At 50.5% G+C, this 21,374-nt stretch overlaps 1 protein-coding gene across 1 annotated transcript; it reads right to left on the reverse strand.

The window, feature by feature from the left end:
* Window positions 1–662: 662 nt before the first annotated feature.
* Window positions 663–18,416, reverse strand: LOC119381588 (uncharacterized protein K02A2.6-like). Its single transcript, XM_037649363.1, has 2 exons — window positions 15,481–18,416; window positions 663–792 (listed from the first exon to the last, which is right to left on the reverse strand). Exons 1-2 carry the CDS (start codon window positions 18,414–18,416, stop codon window positions 663–665), a joined length of 3,066 nt encoding a protein of 1,021 aa, XP_037505291.1.
* Between the last annotated feature and the right edge of the window lie 2,958 nt (window positions 18,417–21,374).

Here is a 21,374-nt window from a genome sequence, read left to right on the forward strand (position 1 = left end):
GAGGAGAGCTGTTCGTAGTGGTTACAGAGGTGAAGGCTGAATGTTAAAGGCCTCTGTTTAACGTACTATTGATTCGTTTTCAGTGCATGTTAGTATGGGCGTCAGTATGTCTTTTACTTTTCCTATTTGTTTTCTGTTAAACGCGTGAGTTTGACTTCAGTTTTGTTTTCTTGATACTCATTTGCCAAGTGCATTGAGCGAAAGCGTTTTACTTAAAGGCTAGTGTTGTTTATCTTGAAGATGTTTGTTGAGAAGCCTTCAGAACGCTTGGGAGTGGCGTCAAAGCGCGCGATTTAGAAGCGCTTAGTGTTGTATTTGTGGTTTTGAGGCAGAATTGAGTCTTCCCCAGCAACTTCGATCGTACCCAATCTGCCGATGTCACCATTGAGAATCGCCCGTGAAGACATTCTGATTGGTTTTAGCAGTGTCACGTACTGACACTTAGCTAGAGGCACGTCCTCACTTTGGTATTCTTGCTGAGATACGTTGGTCGTGATGTCGTTTTTTATCAGCTTAGCGTAATCTCGAGGAAATGTTTTGTTCTTTTATGCTGGTCTGACGATTTTATCAGCATTTGGAGAGTGCTTACTGTGACCAGAGTGGTTTGGCTTTGCGTTGATTCTTGGTGGTTCCAGTGAACCGTTACAGAGCCAAGAAGGTCACTACAGGTAGAAGGAGTGGTACAGCCACAGTAGACAACGGTCAACCAGTATCCCATCATCCGAGCTGCGTTTGACAGCTCGAACTGCGGATGCATTGTCTTGCGGTGGAGGTGCTGTTGTGCCAGAACACCTGACCGAACGTGGAAGCGGGTCAACACCTACAACCAACGAAAAGACACCCACCAGCAAACAACGAAATGTCACACACCTGCAGCCAGGTGTGTCACCTCACAATGGACTGGCACCTGATTTAAGGCCGTGCCGGTCCATTATTAGAGAGACGCCCCAGCCGACTTGGTTGAGCTGGCAGGCTCTGTACTGCTATAACCTGCTAAGAACGTTGTCACTGTTTTGTAAACGTTTTGCCTCCTTGTCCTGCTCATAAGGGATAAGTCCGAGCTTCGGCTACATCGGCGCGCCAGCCTTCCGGCTTTCAACGTCACGCAACCATCATTCGTAACAGTGGTGGCAGCGGTGGGATACCACGGCCCCATATCTCGAGCTGCGCAATCGATCTTCCTTATGACATTTGAGCGCACGAAACTGTCATAGTCGAGCTATGCTGAAGGAAACAAACATGCATTCATCTTAGTGTTGTAAGTGGGATAAAGAACCACCCTGATCAGTAACGTTTACAAACTCCAGGAGCTCTTCAACGCTTATAGGAGACGGGAGCCTACAGTTTAAAGCGTATCGGAGCCATATGTGGTCGTCCGAACACTACCTATGATGGTACGCGTTTAGCGTTGAGTCCGTGAGGCGTTTAATAAATAAATAGCACAGGTTCAGCGACCAGCAGTCCGAAACGGAGCAAGCGCGAGCACCAACAACCGTCCTCGTCTTCGTCTTTCACTGGCGCCCCTGTTTGCGCCCTATCCATTCTACAAATCACTCCCCCGCAGAAAAGGAGCCATCCTGGCGACTTAAGGAACAGGGACGACCGGTGGGTCGTAATGCGGCTTCAGTCGGTCGACGTGAACAATCTCACGGCCACGGCGGCGCCGGTCTGCGGATGGTTGAACGGGCTCGACAACATAGTTGACGGGAGAGGCTTGACTTAGGACGCGGTAGGGGCCTTCATACTTCTGCAGTAGCTTTGTGGAAAGGCCAGGAGCAGAGGAGGGAACGCGAAGCCACACCAATGTTCCAGGCGTATATGACTGGGGAGGCAGGTTTGCGTCATGGAGGTCCTTTTGGCGTGCTTGGTCTTGTGCGGTTAAGGAACGTGCGAGCTGCCTGCATTCCTCGGCGTAGGTGGCGACTTCAGATAGAGTTGTGGACTCTGAAGCGTCCGGGCGGTACAGAAGAATGGTGTCCATAAATGAGGAAGGTTCGCGGCCGTAAAGAAGAAAGAAAGGAGAAAATCCTGTCGTAGACTGAGTGGCGCTATTGTAAGCGTACGTAACAAAGGGTAGTATGCGGTCCCAGTTGGTGTGGTCAGCGGAGACGTACATGGACAGCATGTCGCCTAGTGTGCGGTTAAAGCGCTCAGTCATTCCGTTGGTTTGTGGATGGTAGGCGCTGGTTGTCCGGTGCACAACGTTGCATTCACGGAGGAGGGCTTGTACGGCATCAGAGAGGAACGTGCGTCCGCGGTCGCTGAGTAGCTCGCGAGGCGCGCCGTGGCGAAGAACAAGTTGGTGAAGTATGAATAAGCCGACTTCACGTGATGTGGCCTCTGGCAGCGCGGCAGTCTCAGCATAGCGTGTCAGATGATCGATAGCGACGATCACCCAGCGGTTCCCGTCTGGTGTGTACGGAAGGGGGCCGTACAAATCAATCCCGATGCGATCAAAAGGCCGGGAGGGACAAGGCAACGGCTGGAGCGGTCCAGTGACTATACGTGGGGGGCTCTTCCGGCGCTGACACTTGGAGCATGAACGCACGTATTGGCGGACGAAGCGGTACATGCCACGCCAGTAGTACCGCAGCCGGAGGCGTGCATAGGTTTTGATTACACCAGCGTGGCCGCATTGGGGATCCGCGTGAAAGGAGGCACAGATATCGGCACGGAGATGGCGAGGAATCACCATCAACCACTTGCGACCATCAGATAGATAGTTGCGGCGGTATAGGAGCCCATCGCGGATGGTGAAATGTCGAGCTGTGCGCCGCAGCGAGCGAGTGGCGGTACGTGGTGAGGGCTTAGATAGGAACTCCATTAAAGAGACTATCCAAGGATCCTGACGCTGCTCAGAAGGCATGTCAGCGTGTGTAAGGGCCGCAGAATCGTAGCTGGAAACAGACCCGTTGCCACAGTCATGGGGAAGGGGAGAGCGAGAAAGAGCGTCGGCATCTGAATGTCTACGGCCTGACCTGTAGACGACGCGGATGTCGTATTCTTGGAGACGTAATGCCCATCGAGCTAGACGACCAGATGGATCTTTCAGTGAAGATAACCAGCAGAGGGCGTGGTGATCAGTCACGACATCAAATGGACGGCCGTAGACGTAAGGTCTAAATTTTGTAATTGCCCAAACGATGGCTAGACATTCTTTCTCCGTGACCGAATAATTTTCTTCAGCTCTGGTGAGAGTGCGACTTGCGTAAGAAACAACGTACTCGTCGAAGCCAGACTTGCGTTGAGTAAGAATAGCGCCAAGGCCGACTCCACTGGCGTCCGTGTGGATTTCGGTAGGGGCGTCTGGGTCAAAGTGACGGAGAATCGGTGGCGATGTCAGTAGATGACGTAATTTCGCGAATGCGGCGTCGCAAGCGGAAGACCATGCCATGACACCTTGGCTGTCAGCAAGTAGGCGTGTTAAAGGGGCCATTATGGATGCGAAATCACGAACGAATCGTCGAAAATATGAGCATAGGCCTATGAAGCTCCGGAGTTCTTTCAGGGTCGACGGCTTGGGAAACTCGGCGACAGCGCGGAGCTTTGCAGGGTCGGGTAGAATGCCGTCCTTGCTGACAACATGTCCCAAGATGGTGAGCTTCCTGGCGGCGAAGTGACACTTCTTCATATTGAGTTGTAGACCAGCCTGTGTGAGGCATTCCAGGACACTTGCGAGGCGCAGAAGATGGGTGTCGAAGTCCTTTGAAAAAACTACGACGTCGTCCAGATAACAAAGGCACGTGTTCCACTTGAGACCTCGAAGGATGTTGTCCATAAGACGCTCGAAGGTGGCGGGGGCGTTGCAAAGGCCAAACGGCATCACGTTGAACTCGTACAGGCCATCAGGAGTTACGAACGCAGTTTTTGGGCGGTCAGCTTCATCCATAGGTACCTGCCAGTACCCCGATCGAAGGTCCAGTGAAGAAAAGAACTCCGCGCCTTGCAAACAGTCGAGCGCGTCATCGATTCTGGGAGCGGATAGACATCTTTGCGTGTGATCTTGTTAAGGCGCCTATAATCAACACAGAATCGGATGCTACCGTCCTTCTTTTTCACAAGTACCACCGGGGAGGCCCAAGGACTGTGGGACGGCTGTATAACGCCACGACTAAGCATATCAGTCACCTGGTCATCAATAACTCGGCGTTCAGCGTGAGAGACCCGGTATGGACGCTGACGCAGGGGTGCATGGCTCCCGGTGTCTATATGATGGACGATGGCAGACGTTCGACCCAAACTGGTTTGCTTGTAGTCGAAAGACGCCCGAAAGCGGTCGAGAAGCTTCAAGAGTTGGGTGCGTTGCGCAATAGGAAGGTCCGAATCAATTGATGGAAGGAAAGCGTCTAGGGAAGATGTGTTGGACGTGGTAACGAGATCAACGCTGGCGACCTGGAGGCTTGTTGTGCGATCGAGCAGTTGGCTAGCGCAAACAGAATCAATCTCCTCAAGACGCCCTATACATTCTCCGCGGAATACTGTGGCTGCGACCGAAAGCAGGTTCGTGACATAAATGCTTGAGCAGGAGTCTTCGATCGTGACAAGAGCAAAGGGGGGAATGAACTTCTTACGAGAAGTGAATGCTCCTGACGGTGTGAACATGGCGCTAGAGAAAGCATAGTCGCAGGAGATCGGTACCCGAACAGAAGACATAGGTGGGATGTCCGTGTCCGCGGCGACGACGACACGAGGAAAAGGTGACTTGCCAGAATCGATGTCGGAGATCGCTGATAATTCTAGTTCGGCACGGGCACAGTCAACAATCGCATGATGTGTGGAAAGGAAGTCCCAGCCCAATATAACGTCGTGCGAGCAGTGTGGAAAGACGACGAATTCGACGACATACAAAACGTCCTGAATGAGTAGCCGAGCCGTGCACGTCACGGACGGTTGTATGGGATGTGCGGTTGCCGTACGGAGAGAAAGACCAGAAAGCGGAATCGTAATTTTTTTAACTTGCGGCACATTGCTTCGCTCAACACAGACACAGCAGCTCCCGTATCGACTAAGGCCTGCACGGCAACACCTTCAATGAAGACAGTTATTTCGTTAGCAGGTTGAGAACGAGGTCTTGTAAATTTCGACAGCGGCGCAGTTCTTGCCTCCGGAACTGCGATGGTCAGTTTTCCGTTTGGATGGGCGAGGGGCGACGAATCATTGGCGAAAGCGAACGTCGGCGCGGGGACGGCGATCGACGGGAGTTGAAAGCTCGGCGGTTGGATGAAGAGGTGTCCGAAGTGGCGTGGGAGGGCATCGGCTGTGGTGGCTCTGGACGGACGTAGCTGTAACTTGCGTCAACGGTACCTGGACGGGCAATGCGGCGGCGGCAGAAACGCTCGACATGGCCGGGTAGACAACAGTAGTAACATATTGGTCGGTTGTCCGTTGTGCGCCAAGGATTATGAGGAGGGGTGACAGGACGGCGATAAAGTGGAACGGGCGGGCCTGCCGGCGTCTGCGTTGAGTAGAATGCACTTGAGGAGTGAGCAGAGTCCGTGCCGTGGGGCAGCGCATGTGACTGCCTTCTCGCGACGTCAGCGTAGGTCAAGGGCGCGGATACAGGCGGCGGCTGGTGCGTAGGCGGAAGGGCTTCGGATACTTGCTCCTCAATGGTTTGTCGCAGCGACGAGGGGATCCCATGAGCATTGCCTGGGAGAAAGGGTGCAAGAGACAGTTGTCGTGCAACTTCTTCTCGGATGAACTGCTTGATTTGTTGCGTCAATACCGTCGGGTCCGGAGAGATGGCGCCAACGGTGAGTGCTGACGTACTGGTCGTGTCGAAGTTAGGACGGCGTGTGGAGATGCGCTGCTTTCGCAACTCGTCGTAGCTCTGGCAGTGCTGAATGACGTCCGTGACTGTTTGAGGGTTTTTGGCCACAAGCATGTGGAACGCATCGTCCTCGATGCCTTTCATGATATGCTTGACTTTGTCAGCCTCGGACATGGCAGGATTGAAGCGGCGGCAGAGGCCTACGACGTCCTCAATGTAGGAAGTGAAACACTCTCCAGACAGTTGGGCGCGATCACGCAAGCGCTGCTCTGCGCGGAGCTTGCGCACTGTCGGTCGGCCGAATACGTCCGCGAAAGCCGCTTTGAAAGAGGCCCAGGTGGTAATCTCAGCCTCGTGGTTGTTAAACCAGAGTTCCGCGACTCCTCTCAGGTAGAACTGGACGCGGCCGAGTTTGTCGTTATCGTCCCACTTGTTGTTGACACTCACTCTTTCGTACGAAGAGAGCCAATCTTCGACGTCCTGCTCATCAGTACCGCTGAAGATGACTGGGTCGCGCTCCCTTAGAATACCGGGACAGCGAGGAGCTGGGGGTGTGGCAGCATGCTGCTGTGCGACGTCGTCGGGCATGGTTGACAGGGAAGGTAGAATCCGGTTACGGAGTTCCAGGGTGCAAAAGAGAACCAGCACTCTCCACCACTTGATGGTACGCGTTTAGCGTTGAGTCCGTGAGGCGTTTAATAAATAAATAGCACAGGTTCAGCGACCAGCAGTCCGAAACGGAGCAAGCGCGAGCACCAACAACCGTCCTCGTCTTCGTCTTTCACTGGCGCCCCTGTTTGCGCCCTATCCATTCTACACCTATAATATCGCAATTACTCTTAGTCATAGTCTCTTTGTGCGTTGCATATCTCTCCCTGACCCTAACCCTTATGAGAACGCGAATAACCACTCAATAGGTGTAGAGGGAAATAAATGTTAGGAGGGAACATCACGCGACACTCTTGAAGCCCAGCAAAAAAAAAAAAAAAAAACCCGGCAGAGCTCACGCACTGTGGGAGTCGATATAATGCGAAGTAGCCAGCAAAGAGCTGCGTACATCGCCATGACACGCCTTTCATGATTTCATCTTACCACCTGTCATTTATATCCGCCAGACAGAAATGCTTCGTCGTACCGATTTTGGTATACATTCATATAATGAAACGGTCGCGAGCACCCTGAGACCATGTCATGTAAATCATGCTGTACATGACATGCGTGCCATGACTTGCACGATAGTACCTGTCCCTTATGTTTGTGAGACAATCTTGTCACGCCATATGATTTTTGGTATATATCAAGTTTAAGGAACTGTCTACCGTCCTTCATCGCTTTTCTCTTTTGTACCGCAATAGAAAGCGTACCGTCTGAAGTGTCCAACCTTGCAGCGGTTTCTGTGAAAAGTGAGTAGAAAATATTAAAACATAATTTTTCGATCTGCGTTCGGTCATCTACCATTGGCGTGAAACATGCCCACAACACTGGTTGATGGACGCGATGACGATTGGAGTCCCTGTGAAAATTAAAACAAAAAGCACATGTTTTTTCTGTAGGATTATACTTTATTTTCGCTGAACACTAATGTAATTAAAGTAACAGTTGTTTTCAGCGCGCTAGCGGCTAAATGAAGCATTATTATACTATTACAGAACACTTGTTTTGCTGTAATCGCACTCTATGCGTTTATTTTAGCACTGCTGCCACAATCCAAGCCAAATTCATTCATCAAAAAGAGACGATAAATGAACGCCTTCACAGCGCAGCACATGTGAGCCATTTTAACAACAATACAGCGGCACATGCAGTACGACCACCGCGGAGGGCCGCATGGCATAGCGCATCACTTGAAGCAGACGAAATCGAAGACGGCCCCGCAAGCAGCGCCACCGGGCACCTTTTTGGATGCGTGAGGAAAAAAAAAATAACTCTCTAACGGAACCGAAAGCTGCCTTAAATGCGTAAAATACATTTTCAAGTTACACATGTTTGTTTTTAAGCAAAATGAGCATACCTGCGAGGATTTCTTGTCCTACCAGATTGACCACATCGCTGTTGGGTGACGCTAGCTGTCATTCTTTCACGATTTTCAACATCGAATTAAAAATATAACTCCGTTTTTATGGGGAAAAAGCATGCTTATTGGCGCCGATGTGAACAAAGATCTTTTCACTATCACCACAATCAGAAAATTTTTTTTCCGAGCGGTAGACAGTCCCTTTAAAGGGCCTAAATAACGAAACGGCCCAAGAGCACCAAGGCCGTGGCATGTAAATCATGCCGTTCATAACATGCATGTCATGATTTTCATGCTATGACCTATCATTTACGTTCGCCATAGTCTTATTGTGCCATAGCAATTTTAGTATACGTCCCATTAAGGAAACCGCCAGGAGAGCACAAAGTCGTAGGCGGATAGATAGATAGATAGATAGATAGATAGATAGATAGATAGATAGATAGATAGATAGATAGATAGATAGATAGATAGATAGATAGATAGATAGATAGATAGATAGATAGATAGATATGCTCAATGTCGCAGAAGTTCGCTTCGTATTAAAAAAGAAAGAAAAGAAACAGGAACATGCTGGGAATTCTACCATGAGCATTGAACACGATGAGGTAGCAGCTTCGGAGGAGGTTGGCTTGTAGATGCTAGGTGCGCTAGGTGCGTAGCACTTTAGGGGCCTGGCTTGTTGTCCATCCAGTGTCTCATGTCGCATGGTCGCGCTCAAAATGTAGTGGTGAATACAGGCCTAAAAGAAGGCTAGCAAACCTCAAAAAGGGCCTAAAATAAACGAATGCCTGAAATAATATAATTAACAGAAATAACTAAGAAATAATCGTAATAAATACCTTTATTTAACCTAAAATGGCTAGACACGCTATATATATATATATATATATATATATATATATATATATATATATATATATATATATATATATATATATATATATATATATATATATATATATATATTGTAGCGAAGCGTTCTTATTCAGTAATGGGTCGTCCTCTCGAGCGCCCTCCAGTGGGTCGTTCTCTTCTCTGAGAGCACGCCCCTCGTGCAGAGAGTCGCCCCGCTTTGACTGTCGCTGCCGTGCGCCGTCGCTGAGTGCCCGTTAATAAACGTCTTGACAATTTGGTGGAGAGTGCTGTGCCCTTTAAACAACTACGGCCCGCATTCGATGCCCTTGGAGCTTCGATCCCGTACCGTGCCTGCTACCATGACTCAAGACGCCGCCCAGCAAACGCCTCCTCTAGCACCGACGCCATGTCCGGGTGTCCCCCGCGTCCGCGACCCTCCTATCTTCACCGGCGCGGATGTCACCGACGTCGAGGACTGGCTCGCGATCTACGAGCGTGTGAGCGTCCCCAATAAATGGGACGAGGCAGGCAAGCTGAGCAACCTCGTTTTCTACCTCGCGGGTGTGGCAAGTCTATGGTACAACAACCACGCATCCGATTTCGCTACGTGGTCCGCTTTCAAGACTGCCATCATCGACGTGTTTGGCCACCCTGCCGTTCGCAAGCTGCAAGCCGAACAGCGGTTACGTGAACGAGCCCAGCAGTCCGGCGAGTCTTTCACAAGCTACATTGAAGACGTGCTCGACTTGTGCAAGAAAGCCAACGCAACCATGTCTGAAGCCGACAAGATCCGGAACGTCATGAAAGGCATCGACGACGATGCCTTCACCATGCTACTCGCCAAAAACCCTCGCACTGTGGCAGAGGTCATCACGCTGTGCGAAAGCTACGACGAGCTACGCCGGCAGCGGCTGGACGCGTCGACCTCCATCACGCGACGCCGATCTCGCTGGCTTGTCGGCCGTGTCGGACCACTCCCTCTTACTCGCCGAAATCAAGTCATTCGTGCGGGAGGAAATTGCCCGCCAGTTCTCCTTACTGGCCTTCTCTCACCCGCAGGATGTTGTACAGTCGTCGACCACACTGCTGCCTCCCCTACGCCGGGCTATTGAGCAGGAAATCGCGGAGGTTATGCCGGAATACCACCAACCCCCTCCTGTGTCTGCGCCGCTCAGTTACGCACAAGTTGCAGCCAGGCCGCCCCCAGCGCTCCCTGTGATGCCCCCACTAACATACCCTGGAGCCGTCATCAGGCCTCAGGCCTTCGAAGCGAGTGTGCCGGCTGCGTACGCCGACATCATCCATACGCCCCGACTGCAGCCCACCATGCAGTCGTCATATCAGCAGCCGCCCCGTCCATCGCGTCCTGCCACGTGGATGGGACCTAGCCTGGCAAACCGATGGCGCACTTCCGACAACCGCCCGATCTGCTTTGCGTGCGGTTGCGCCGGTCACGTAGCCCGCTATTGCAACCGCGTACAGCCGCCTCGAGTTGGATCAGCCGTCACCAACCAGTCCAGCCGCCCGTATTATGACCCGCTGCCGCCTATGTCACCGACGTCACGCCCAGGTCTATCTACCCGTCGTTCACCGTCCCCAAGACGCCGCTCACTGTCACCGATGCGGCCTCGTCCGGTCGCCCGAGACCAGGAAAACTAGCCGTCGCAGTCCAGGAGGCAAGGGCTGCGACGCTATCGAACAGCCAAAGCCCTCAGCAAAGCGCATCAAACGTAGTAGACGTGTTTGTAGATGGTGTGCGCACATCGGCCCTTGTAGACACTGGAGCTGCCGTTTCCGTTATGGACGCTAAACTTAGCCGACTACTACGAAAAGTGACGACGCCACTTTCCGGGCTCTCCCTCCGTACAGCCAGCGCTCACAGTATTCACCCGACAGCGGTGTGCACAGCCCGTGTCATGATTCAGGACGCTCTATACGCCGTCGAATTCATCATACTTTCCTCATGCTCTCACGACGTCATCCTGGGATGGGATTTTCTCCCCCTTCACGCCGCCGTAATTCGTTGCTCACCAGCCGAAATAGAGCTCTCACCATTCTCAGATTTGACGCCGGCGGACAGTCCATCTGCTGCGACCAAGGTACTCGTCAAAGACGACACCACACTTCCTGCAAACTTGTCAACGGCTGTGTCAGTCTGCTGCACCGGTCTCGCCGACGCCGTTGCATTCCTCTCTCCATCTGACCGCGTCTTCACTAGAAAAGGCTTGTTGGTGCCATTTGCGACCGTTCAAGTCATTCAGGGCGACACCGACATTTTTGTTACGAACCCATCCCCGTACATTGTTAGGTTCGTGCAAGGGGAATGATTGGCAGAGCTGAAGCCCTCGAAGACGCACAAGTTATGGACGCACCGGGTGACACGCACTGCGCCAACTCCCATTCGCTCGGTGCTGTTTCTACATCTGATTCGTCACCCGCTGATTTATCTGGTTCCTCGATTGCTGAACACATTACGTCGGTCGGGCGTTCCCAGCTTCTATGCCTGTTGTAAGAATTTCGTTCTTCGTTCGATGTAGCGCAAACTTCTCTCGGCCGCACGTCTGCTGTCACGCATCGCATCGACACTGGCGCCCAACCACCACTGCGGCAACGTCCATATCGCGTGTCGCCAACAGAGCGTCGTGTAATTACCGAGCAAGTCGAAGACATGCTTCGCCGCGATGTTATTCGACCCTCAAACAGCCCGTGGGCGTCTCCTGTCGTTCTCGTTGCGAAGAAGGACGGCTCTGTGCGGTTCTGTGTGGACTACCGACGACTCAATAAGATCACCCGCAAGGACGTCTATCCCCTACCTCGAATAGACGATGCCATTGACAGCCTGCAAGGAGCAGAGTTCTTTTCATCGCTCGATCTGCGCTCAGGGTACTGGCAAGTCGCCATGGCTGATGACGCTCGACCGAAGACAGCGTTTGTCACACCCGACGGCTTGTACGAATTCAACGTCATGCCGTTTGGGCTGTGCAATGCGCCCGCGACCTTTGAGCGCATGATGGATACCGTTCTGCGCAATTTGAAATGGCACACGTGCCTATGCTACCTCGACGACGTCGTCGTTTTCGCCCCGGACTTCTCAACACACCTTCAACGCCTGCGGCAGGTATTGACGCGCTTGAGCGACGCCGGGCTACAACTGAATCTCAAGAAGTGCCGATTTGCAGCACGGCAGCTGACGATACTAGGATACGTGGTGTCCAAGGACGGCATCCTCCCGGATCCAGCCAAGCTTCGGGCCGTGACAGAGTTCCCCAAACCTACGTCCGTCAAAGAACTGCGCAGTTTCATAGGACTATGCTCCTACTTTCGGCGCTTCATCCGAAACTTCGCGACTATCATATCACCGCTGACGAAGCTTCTTGGAAGTAACGGGCCCCTCAATTCGTGGTCGTCAGAGTGCGACGACGCTTTCGCAAACCTCCGTCGTTTGTTGACGTCCCCTCCCATTCTACGCCACTACGACCCTACAGCCCCTACAGAGGTACACACGGACGCCAGCGGTGTTGGCCTCGGTGCTGTCCTTGCGCAGCGCAAACCTGGGTTCCCGGAATATGTTGTTGCATATGCAAGTCGCACGCTTACAAAAGCCGAGACCAACTACACCGTCACGGAGAAAGAATGCCTGGCAATCATTTGGGCCCTTACAAAGTTCCGACCTTATTTGTATGGTCGCCCATTTGATGTCGTCACCGACCATCATGCACTGTGCTGGTTGTCGTCACTGAAGGATCCCCCAGGCCGTCTTGCCCGTTGGGCACTTCGCTTGCAAGACTACGACATCCGCGTGCTGTACCGCAACGGACGTCAGCATGCTGACGCCGACGCCCTGTCGCGCTCTCCCTTGCCTGACGACAATGCCCACAACTCAGCGTCTCACTTTGTCGTTTCTTCCATCGATATTCACACCATCGCCACCGAGCAGCGCAAGGATCAATGGATTGCCTCACTGATAGACTTGCTGACTGATCCATCGGCCACACCATCCACTCGCTTGTTGCGTCGTCAAGCCCACCATTTCGCCGTTCGCGACGACCTGCTCCACCGACGCAATTACAACGGCGACGGCCGCCAGTGGCTACTAGTAATACCCCGCAGTCTGCGTTATGACATATGCGAGTCGTTCCACTCTGATCCGCATTGTGCACACCCTGGGGTATCGAAAACCTACCACCGCATTCGCCAACGTTACTTTTGGCGAGGGATGTACCGCTGAGCTGCTCAGTGATCGAGGTCGTGTCTTCTTGTCGGAAGTCGTCGAAGCCATTCTCAAAGAGTGCAACGTTGTTCACCGCAAAACTACTGCTTACCACCCGCAGACGAATGGCCTCACCGAACGCTTCAACCGCACGCTAGGCGACGTGCTCTCTTTGTACGTCGCCACCGACCACACGAATTAGGGTGTCATTCTGCCATTCGTCACGTACGCCTACAATGCCGCTCAGAGCACTACTGGTTTCTCATCATTTTTCTTATTGTATGGCAGGCACCCGTCGCACACCATTGACACAATCCTTCCCTACAAGCCGGATCGATCTGAATGTGCGCCTATTTCTGCAACAGCCAGACTTGCTGAGGAGTGTCGAGAGCTCTCCAAGACCTTTACTACGCATAGCCAAGAGCGGCAGAAAAGCATTCGCGGTGACACCACCAGTTCTGCGTCCACGTTCCTTCCTGGAGCGCTCGTATGGCTCTCGGTGCCTACCACTACACCTGGCCTCTCTTCCAAACTACTGCCCAAATACGAAGGCCCCTACCGTGTCGTCAAACGCACATCCCCGGTGAACTACCTCATCGAACCCATCGACCCATCTTCGGACATGCGCCGTCGAGGGCGCGACATTGTCAACGTGGCGCGCCTGAAGCCCTACCATGACCCGCTCATAGTGACAAGTTGCTAGGTCGTCAGGCGGCTCCCTTTTCGTAGCCGGGGTAATTGCAGCGAAGCGTTCCTACTCAGTAATGGGTCGTCCTCTCGAGCGCCTTCCAGTGGGTCGTTCTCTTCTCTGAGAGCACGCCCCTCGTGCAGAGAGTCGCCCCGCTTTGACTGTCGCTGCCGTGCGCCGTCGCTGACTGCCCGTTAATAAACGTCTTGACAATATATATATATATATATATATATATATATATATATATATATATATATATATATATATATATATATATATATATGTGTGTGTGTGTGTGTGTGTGTGTGTGTGTGTGTGTGTGTGTGTGTGTGTGTGTGTGTGTGTGTGTGTGTGTGTGTGTGTGTGGTGTGTGTGTGTGTTTGTGTGTCGGCAATCTCACTCGTGAGTCGACTCACTCAGACTCGATCGAGCCGTGAATTTGAGTGAGTCTCAGTCAGCTCCGCACTTTTTTGCAGACCTATGGCTCCATCTAACAACCTCAGCATTATTACCAACCTTATGTCGGCTTACGTTTATACTCCCGTCGGCTCATGCATTCTTTAAAGCCCAGAGGTTCATACGCCAGCTCAATATTCATTGATCAGAGACTTGAGTTACGGAAGTTGGGGAGGGGGGGACTGGTGAACCCCCCCCCCCCCCCGGAAACTGTTTCACAGGTAGTTCTTGATAAAAATATCTCACGCGAATCCTCTCGTCCAATAAAATTGTCTTTACTGGATTGCACCCATTGATAACTAATATTTGAAGGTACGAAATCAAAGGCGCTAATTTGAGCACCATTTATGCGAGATATTGGCGTTGACAACATGGTTGAAAAAGCTAATGATGCGCTAACGGACTCGCGAGTTGACTCACTAGGACTCACCCAGACTTAGTGTTACGTCTGTACAGCCACGTGTGGCTGTACGACGATTTATTTTACACAAGGAAACATGAACACGTTAAATAGCGCAGCTTAGGCGTTGGAGTCACATATGGCTAACGTTCTACACCAGAATCACGCTCGTGCCACACCGCCAGTGTGTCGCGCGCGCACTTCATCGTCGTTGTCTTCAAGCGAGACATGTCAATTCTTCCCCCCTTAGACGAAGTCTCCATAGCGGTCTGGAGGCCGCCTAACCTCTGGTGGTCGCAGTTGCCTGGTGGTTCCTGCTTGTGACGTCGAGGTCGACGGTTGCTAAGGAGTCTTGTCTTGCATGTTGAGCGAGTCAGGCCGTTGATCAGCAGAACTCAACGGCGTCTCTTCTGATGTTGTGTCCGAGAAATCATCTGCTACGCTCCAATCTGTCGGTGATTGGATTGTGTGTCCGGTCTGGCTCGTTTTCCTCATGTGGTTGCGATGACGCCGAACCTTTCCGTGGTTGCTTTTTACAAGCCAGGATCGTGGTCCGACGCGGCGCAGTATTTCGCCTTCAATCCAATCTGGCTTTTTCAAAAACTGTCGGATGAGCACTTTCTCTCCTACTGCGAAACGACGGGATTTCTTCAATGTCTCCTGACTCTCAGGTATTGGTATATCCGTCTCCCGTTTGAGAAGATCGAGAGGACATAGAAGCTCTCGTCCAAACATTGCTTTCGCAGGTGACATTCCTGTAGCAGTATGGATGGTCGTGTGCTGCCTATACAGGAATCTTGCAAGTCGACACTGTATGGACCTGTCTGTATCCTTCAGGAGTGCTCTTTTCAGCTCTGCCACATAGCGTTCTGCCTGGCCGTTTGTGGCAGGATGGTAAGCTGGTGATGTTGTAGCCTGTATGCCATTTGCCGTATAGAACTGCCTTATCTCATTGGAAATAAAGGCTTTTCCGTTGTCAGAGACGACCTTTCGGGGAATGCCAAACGTAGCAAAGATGCTTCGTAGCACATCGATGACAACCGCGGATGTTGTTTGCGTCACGTGCCGGACTTCCACCCACTTTGTGTGTGCATACACAATAACCAAGTAGGTGCGCCCGAGTAGTGGCTCCGCGAAGTCAACGTGCACCGTGTGCCATGGTGTCTTGGGATGGTCCCAGGAGGGAATAGGAGCTTTGGGTGGGCTCTTATGCGTTGAAAGGCATTCACGGCACTGTCGCACCGTTTCTTCGATCACCTTGTCGATTCCGGGCCACCATACGTAGCTCCTTGCGCACTTCTTCATGGCTACCATGCTTCGGTGACCAGCGTGCAGAAGTGCCAGAACGTGGGATCGTGCTGAGCTCGGTATGATCACCCGCGATCCAAGCGTGAGGCACTCGCGATGAAATGCTAGTGCGGTCGCTCGTCGTCGGTAAGGAGTGAACTCATCTCCAGTGAGTTTCTCCACTGTGCCATCCTGCACTGCCTTGTACAACCTCTGCAGGATGCTGTCTTCTTGTGTCAGACGTGCTATCTCTGTAGCAGTGAACGGAGGTCTCGACAAAGCTTCGAACAATAGTACGTCGCCTGGTGGCCAGGGTTCATCGAGACGTTCTGGTAGTGGCAATCGGCTCAACGCGTCCGCGTTTTGATGGTTCTTGCCATGCCTGTAGACGATGTTGTAGTCATAGGCCGACAACTTGATGCACCATCTGGTCATCCGTGGTGAGAGGACTTGAGCCGTTGGCTTCCCTGGACCCAGTATGCCGAGAAGCGGTTGTTGATCCGTGACGAAAATCACCTTTCTTCCCGCAATATACTTGTGGAACTTGTGTGCAGCAAACACTACGGCAAGGCCTTCTCTGTCCAACTGAGCATAATTGCGTTCCGCTGTCCCTAGCGTCCGAGATGCGAAAGCGATTGGCGCCTCTCTATTCTGGTCATCACGTTGAGACAGAACAGCTCCTATGCCATACGGTGAAGCGTCACATGAGACTAGAAGCTCCTTCTGTTCGTCGTAGTGTGTCAGTACGGTCTGACTGAGAAGCAATCTCTTCAGTTTATCGAATGCTTCTTGATGCTTGGTCTCCCATCTCCACGTGGCGTCCTTCTGCAGGAGCTGGTAGAGACAGCTGGCAATTGTTGCCCTGTTCTTCAAGAACCTGTCGTAGAAAGCTAGCATTCCAAGGAATGATTGAAGTGCTTGCTTGCAGTTTGGTGCTGGAGCATTCGTTATTGCTCGAACTTTCTCTTCGTTGGTGTGGACGCCTGTCTCGTCAATTCGGTGTCCCAGAAAAGAAACTTCTCGCACTGCAAAACAGCACTTGTTTTTGCCGAGACGAAGGTTGCAATTGCGCAGCCTCTTCAGAACTTCTTCCAGTCTCTCGGCGTGTTCAGTGGCGTCTTTTCCACTAATGATCACGTCATCTAGGTATGCGCAAACGCCTGTGATGCCAGACAGCATAGTCTCCATAAAGCGTTGAAAAATGGCTGGAGCTGCAGAGATTCCGAAAGGCAATCGTTTGACCTTGTAAAGCCCTTTCAGCGTGTTCAGGGTCAATATCTCTGCTGTCTCTGGCGTTACGTGAAGTTGCTGGTAAGCTTGTGCCAAATCCAGGGTGCTGAATACCTTGCCTCCCCTCAAGTGGCTAAGGACTTCATCAGTTGTTGGAAGTGGGTAGTCTGCCTTCTTCGATACCTGGTTCACTGTGCAACGGTAGTCACCGCATATTCGCAACGAGCCGTTTTTCTTGCGAACAAGTACGAGAGGAGTTGCCCAATCCGAATGCTGCGCAGGCTCGATTATGCCTTGACTTTGCAGTCGACCCAATTCAGCTTCTACAGCTGACCGCAGCGCGAAAGGAACTGGTCGTGCTTTTAGGAACTTTGGTTTCGCTCCTTCCACGAGTTCAAGTTGTACCGCAGGACCGACGTGTCCTGAGATGTTCTCGTCGAACACAGACTGGTACTTGTCTAGAAGCTTCGAAACAAGTTTGTCGTCTGATACGTCATTGATGCTCGTGATCTGTATACCCAGATGAGGAAACCAGTTTCGTCCGAGCAGGTTACAACCTGCTCCTTTGATGACAACAAGCGGTAGTGTGAAATTCTTGTTCTTGTGCTCTACATCCACCGTTGCACATCCGAGAACTCGGAGGGACTGGCCTGACCATGTGCGTAGGAGAATGTTATCCGTTTGAAGCTGTGGTGGGTCATCTGTCCACGTAGCTTTGAACGTGGCCTCACTGATGAGTGTGCAGGCTGCACCTGAGTCGACTTCGAACTCCAAGGTCTTGCCATGTATGCGTAGTTGAGTCATGACCTTCTGCGTGCTGGACGCGTCGATTAAGGTGTTGAGCTCGTACAGTGCCATGTCTGGTGAATCCTGTTGAGTCGTGACTGGTGCTGACGCCACTGTCGAAGTTCCTTGTCGGAGATATTCGATGTTGTTGTTCTTGTTAGTTCTTGCCCCTTTCCGCTTTTTCAGGCAGGCCTTTTCAATGTGTCCGCGCTTCTTGCAGTAGTTGCAGGAAGCTGTCTGAAACTTGCAAGTGTCCGGACTATGCTGCGCGTCACAACGCCAACAGTGTTGTTTCTTCTTTTGGGCAGAGGCACTCGAGTGACGTTGATTTTCTGTCTTGCCGATACTTGTGCAGGCTTCGTGAATCTCTTTGAATTCCGTTTTCACGTTTTTCTGATCTTCGACGGCGTTTTCAGCTCGCAGTGCAATGTCAAAGGCTCTCTTGAATGTCAAGTCCTTTTCTGCGAACAGCCGTTGCTGGACCTGCTCGTTCCGAAGACCGCAAACGAAACGATCACGCAGCATTACATCAAGAGGCAGCATGGTTGGATTCGCCGCAGCGTCTACGCTTGTTCCAAAATTGCAATCTGCTGCTAGCTTCTTGAGCGCTGTTACGTAATCACTGACCGTTTCGTCATGCCGTTGGTCACGACGTTGGAAGCGTGCCCTGCAGAAGACCTCAGACGGCTGTGGATCGAAGTGCGCCTTGAGCATCTCGACTATGTCATCGTAGCTCACTTGGTTGGGCTGCTTGGGTTGAACGAGGGCGCAGACGACGTCGTAAGTCTGTGCCCCGCATAACGTTAGCAGATGAGCACGTTTCTTGGAAGCGTCCGTAATGTCGTTAGCCTCGAAGAAGAACTGTAGCCTCCCATACCAGGATCTCCAGGAGCCGGAGCTGCCACTTAGATAGATTTGTGAGCGTGAGTTTGAGTGAGTCTGAGTGAGTAATATTGGTGAGTTTGAGTCCGAATGAGTCCGGCTGAGAAATATTTGTGTGAGTCTGAGTCAAAGTGAGCTCTATGGAAATATATATATATATATATATATATATATATATATATATATATATATATATATATATATATATATATATATGCGTAGAGAAATGACGGGCGAACGTGCGAAAAAGTTTATTTCTTCTGCCAACGTTTCGGCCCTCCTGCCGAAACGTTGGCAGTAGGAGTAAACATTTTCGCACGTTCGCCCGGCATTTCTCTACACATACAGCGCACTGGATCCGCAGAAGCAGTTTTCAATATATATATATATATATATATATATATATTTGGACAGCGCCTGTGTCTTTTCCTTTTCTAGTACCATGTTTTGTTATGATGTCCGATGCGATTATCACGAAGTCCTAGTTAATTTTCATGACCTGGCGTTCCATTTCTCGCACTGAAATCAGTACATGGGAGTTACTGCCTTTCACCCCAATGGAAATGCAGCCGCTGTGGCCGGGGAACAAACTGGCGCCTTCGAGCTTATTTCCGCGTTCATGGTACGTTATCGCTCGCTATGAAGACATGAATCGAAACATTATTTCTCTACAGAATATTTTACTTTGTGGTAATGATAAAGATTTCTTGTGGAACTACAAACGATGTCACAGGCGACGAGCATCCCGTATTGATGAAAGCTTCGAAAGAGAATAAACATATTTATTAGCGTACAACGTAGCTAATGAGAGGCACCCTTAGTCCAGGACGTGGTCCGAGCTCGAGACGTGCTAAACTAAGGGTGCCTCTGGAGCTCGGACCACGTCCCGGGCCTTCGCGACCAGCCTCATCTCATCGTCGATGTTGGAGTTCGTGGGTGCGGTAAAGAGTGGGAGGTATTAGTGGCCATTTTCGGCAGCCATATCTAAAAGAAGGGATTAACAGTGCAAACACGGCCGAACACGGACATGGACGCAGGAAAACACGGACGAAGAAAAGAAAACACGGCGACAGCGCCCGTCCTCGTGCTTTCTTTTCTTCGTCCGTGTTCGCGCTGTTAATCCCTTCTTTGAGAAAAGCACAAACTAGTCCGCCTTTCGCCGCTTGTTCAGGTCATATACCATATGTTGGAGGGACCAGGGTTCTCCGCAAAAGCGACACTGCATGGGGTGAAAATTGAGTGGATACTATGTGGTTAATTCTTTCTAATTGGGTGTGGGAATATGTTGACCTGTACTGCCCGGAGTAATCCCTCCTCATCTCTAGCGGACGCGGCCAGAAAAAACTATCTTTTTTTTTCGCGGAATGTTCAATGTAAAAGTTTCCTTTCTTTGCTGATTTGTCTGTTTTAGTTAATTCCTACTTTTTCTTTTTTCTTGTTGTTGTTGTCTCGGGTGCAAAGCCTAAGTGGTATGGCGAAGAGACGACCTACTGAAGATTGATTCTTTGAGTGCTTGATCTTGTTTATCTGGAACCTGTTCCAGCGGGTACTAAATGTATGTACATATTGTACGCATAAAATATGTCCATGCACTTATAAATGGACATGCGTATGTTTATGTTATGGACATATGTACATGCGTATGCTTATCTTACGACGCTCACCAAATTATCATCCATTTCCGGCGAGATAGCGTCATCGTGCACGGCCCCGAGACACCTACTCGTTTTAGTTTTCCTATCGGCTTCTGTGTCATTGGTCAGCAAGAATAATTGGTAGAAAGGATAAAAACACTATCTATCTATCTATCTATCTATCTATCTATCTATCTATCTATCTATCTATCTATCTATCTATCTATCTATCTATCTATCTATCTATCTATCTATCTATCTATCTATCTATCTATCTATCTATCTATCTATCTATCTATCTATCTATCTATCTATCTATCTATCTATCTATCTATCTATCTATCTATCTATCTATCTGTCTGTCTGTCTGTCTGTCTGTCTGTCTGTCTGTCTGTCTGTCTGTCTGTCTATCTATCTATCTATCTATCTATCTATCTATCTATCTATCTATCTATCTATCTATCTATCTATCTATCTATCTATCTATCTATCTATCTATCTATCTATCTATCTATCTATCTATCTATCTATCTATCTATCTATCTATCGTTCATATTGCGTTTCTTGTATAAGATATTGTATCACCGACTCGAAATACACACAGTTTTTTGTTATTAGATACAAGAAACGAAAATAGATCGTAAGGGGGCTGTCGGTGCTTCGCTTAGCTCGCGAAGCATGCAATGCACAGAGTGATATGCGTAGCACTCGAGCGCTGGCAGTTTCTGTTTCTTTTGATCTTTCGGGTCACGCGTTGGCTTACACCTGAAAGATCATAAAAACAACTTAAACAAGCTATACGTTAGTTATGCCATTAATTATTACGTAAGACCATGCATCTGAATTATCACAAGCCAAACACGACGCACTAGAGCAGCTCTGCAGGCAATTGACTTCATTATAATTCTGCCTCTTTGGACGATGAAGCGGTTGAATAATACCTGCCTTTTGATGATCCACGGAGGTAGTACCGTTCCATAATTTTAGCACTATTGACATTTTTGACTATATATACAGCAATATTACGAAAATAAGTGGCAAGCAGTTCTATGACTTGCATTATTTGCTGCGAAAAGGCCCCCGCTAGAATCCTGCGCTGACGTGCTATGCAGTGAAGGCGAGGAAAAGGAAAACTTCATGCGACCTTGTGGTTATT

The sequence above is a fragment of the Rhipicephalus sanguineus genome, chromosome 2 (genome assembly GCF_013339695.2).
Source record: "Rhipicephalus sanguineus isolate Rsan-2018 chromosome 2, BIME_Rsan_1.4, whole genome shotgun sequence".
Taxonomy (NCBI): domain Eukaryota; kingdom Metazoa; phylum Arthropoda; class Arachnida; order Ixodida; family Ixodidae; genus Rhipicephalus; species Rhipicephalus sanguineus.

Coding starts and splice junctions, on each gene's coding strand:
- LOC119381588 (XM_037649363.1), bottom strand. CDS start 18,416: ATGCTCAAGGCGCACTTCGATCCACAGCCGTCTGAGGTCTTCTGCAGG. Junction 793..15,480: donor ATTGTGTATGCACACACAAA/GTGGGTGGAAGT, acceptor ACGTTCGGTCAG/GTGTTCTGGCACAACAGCAC.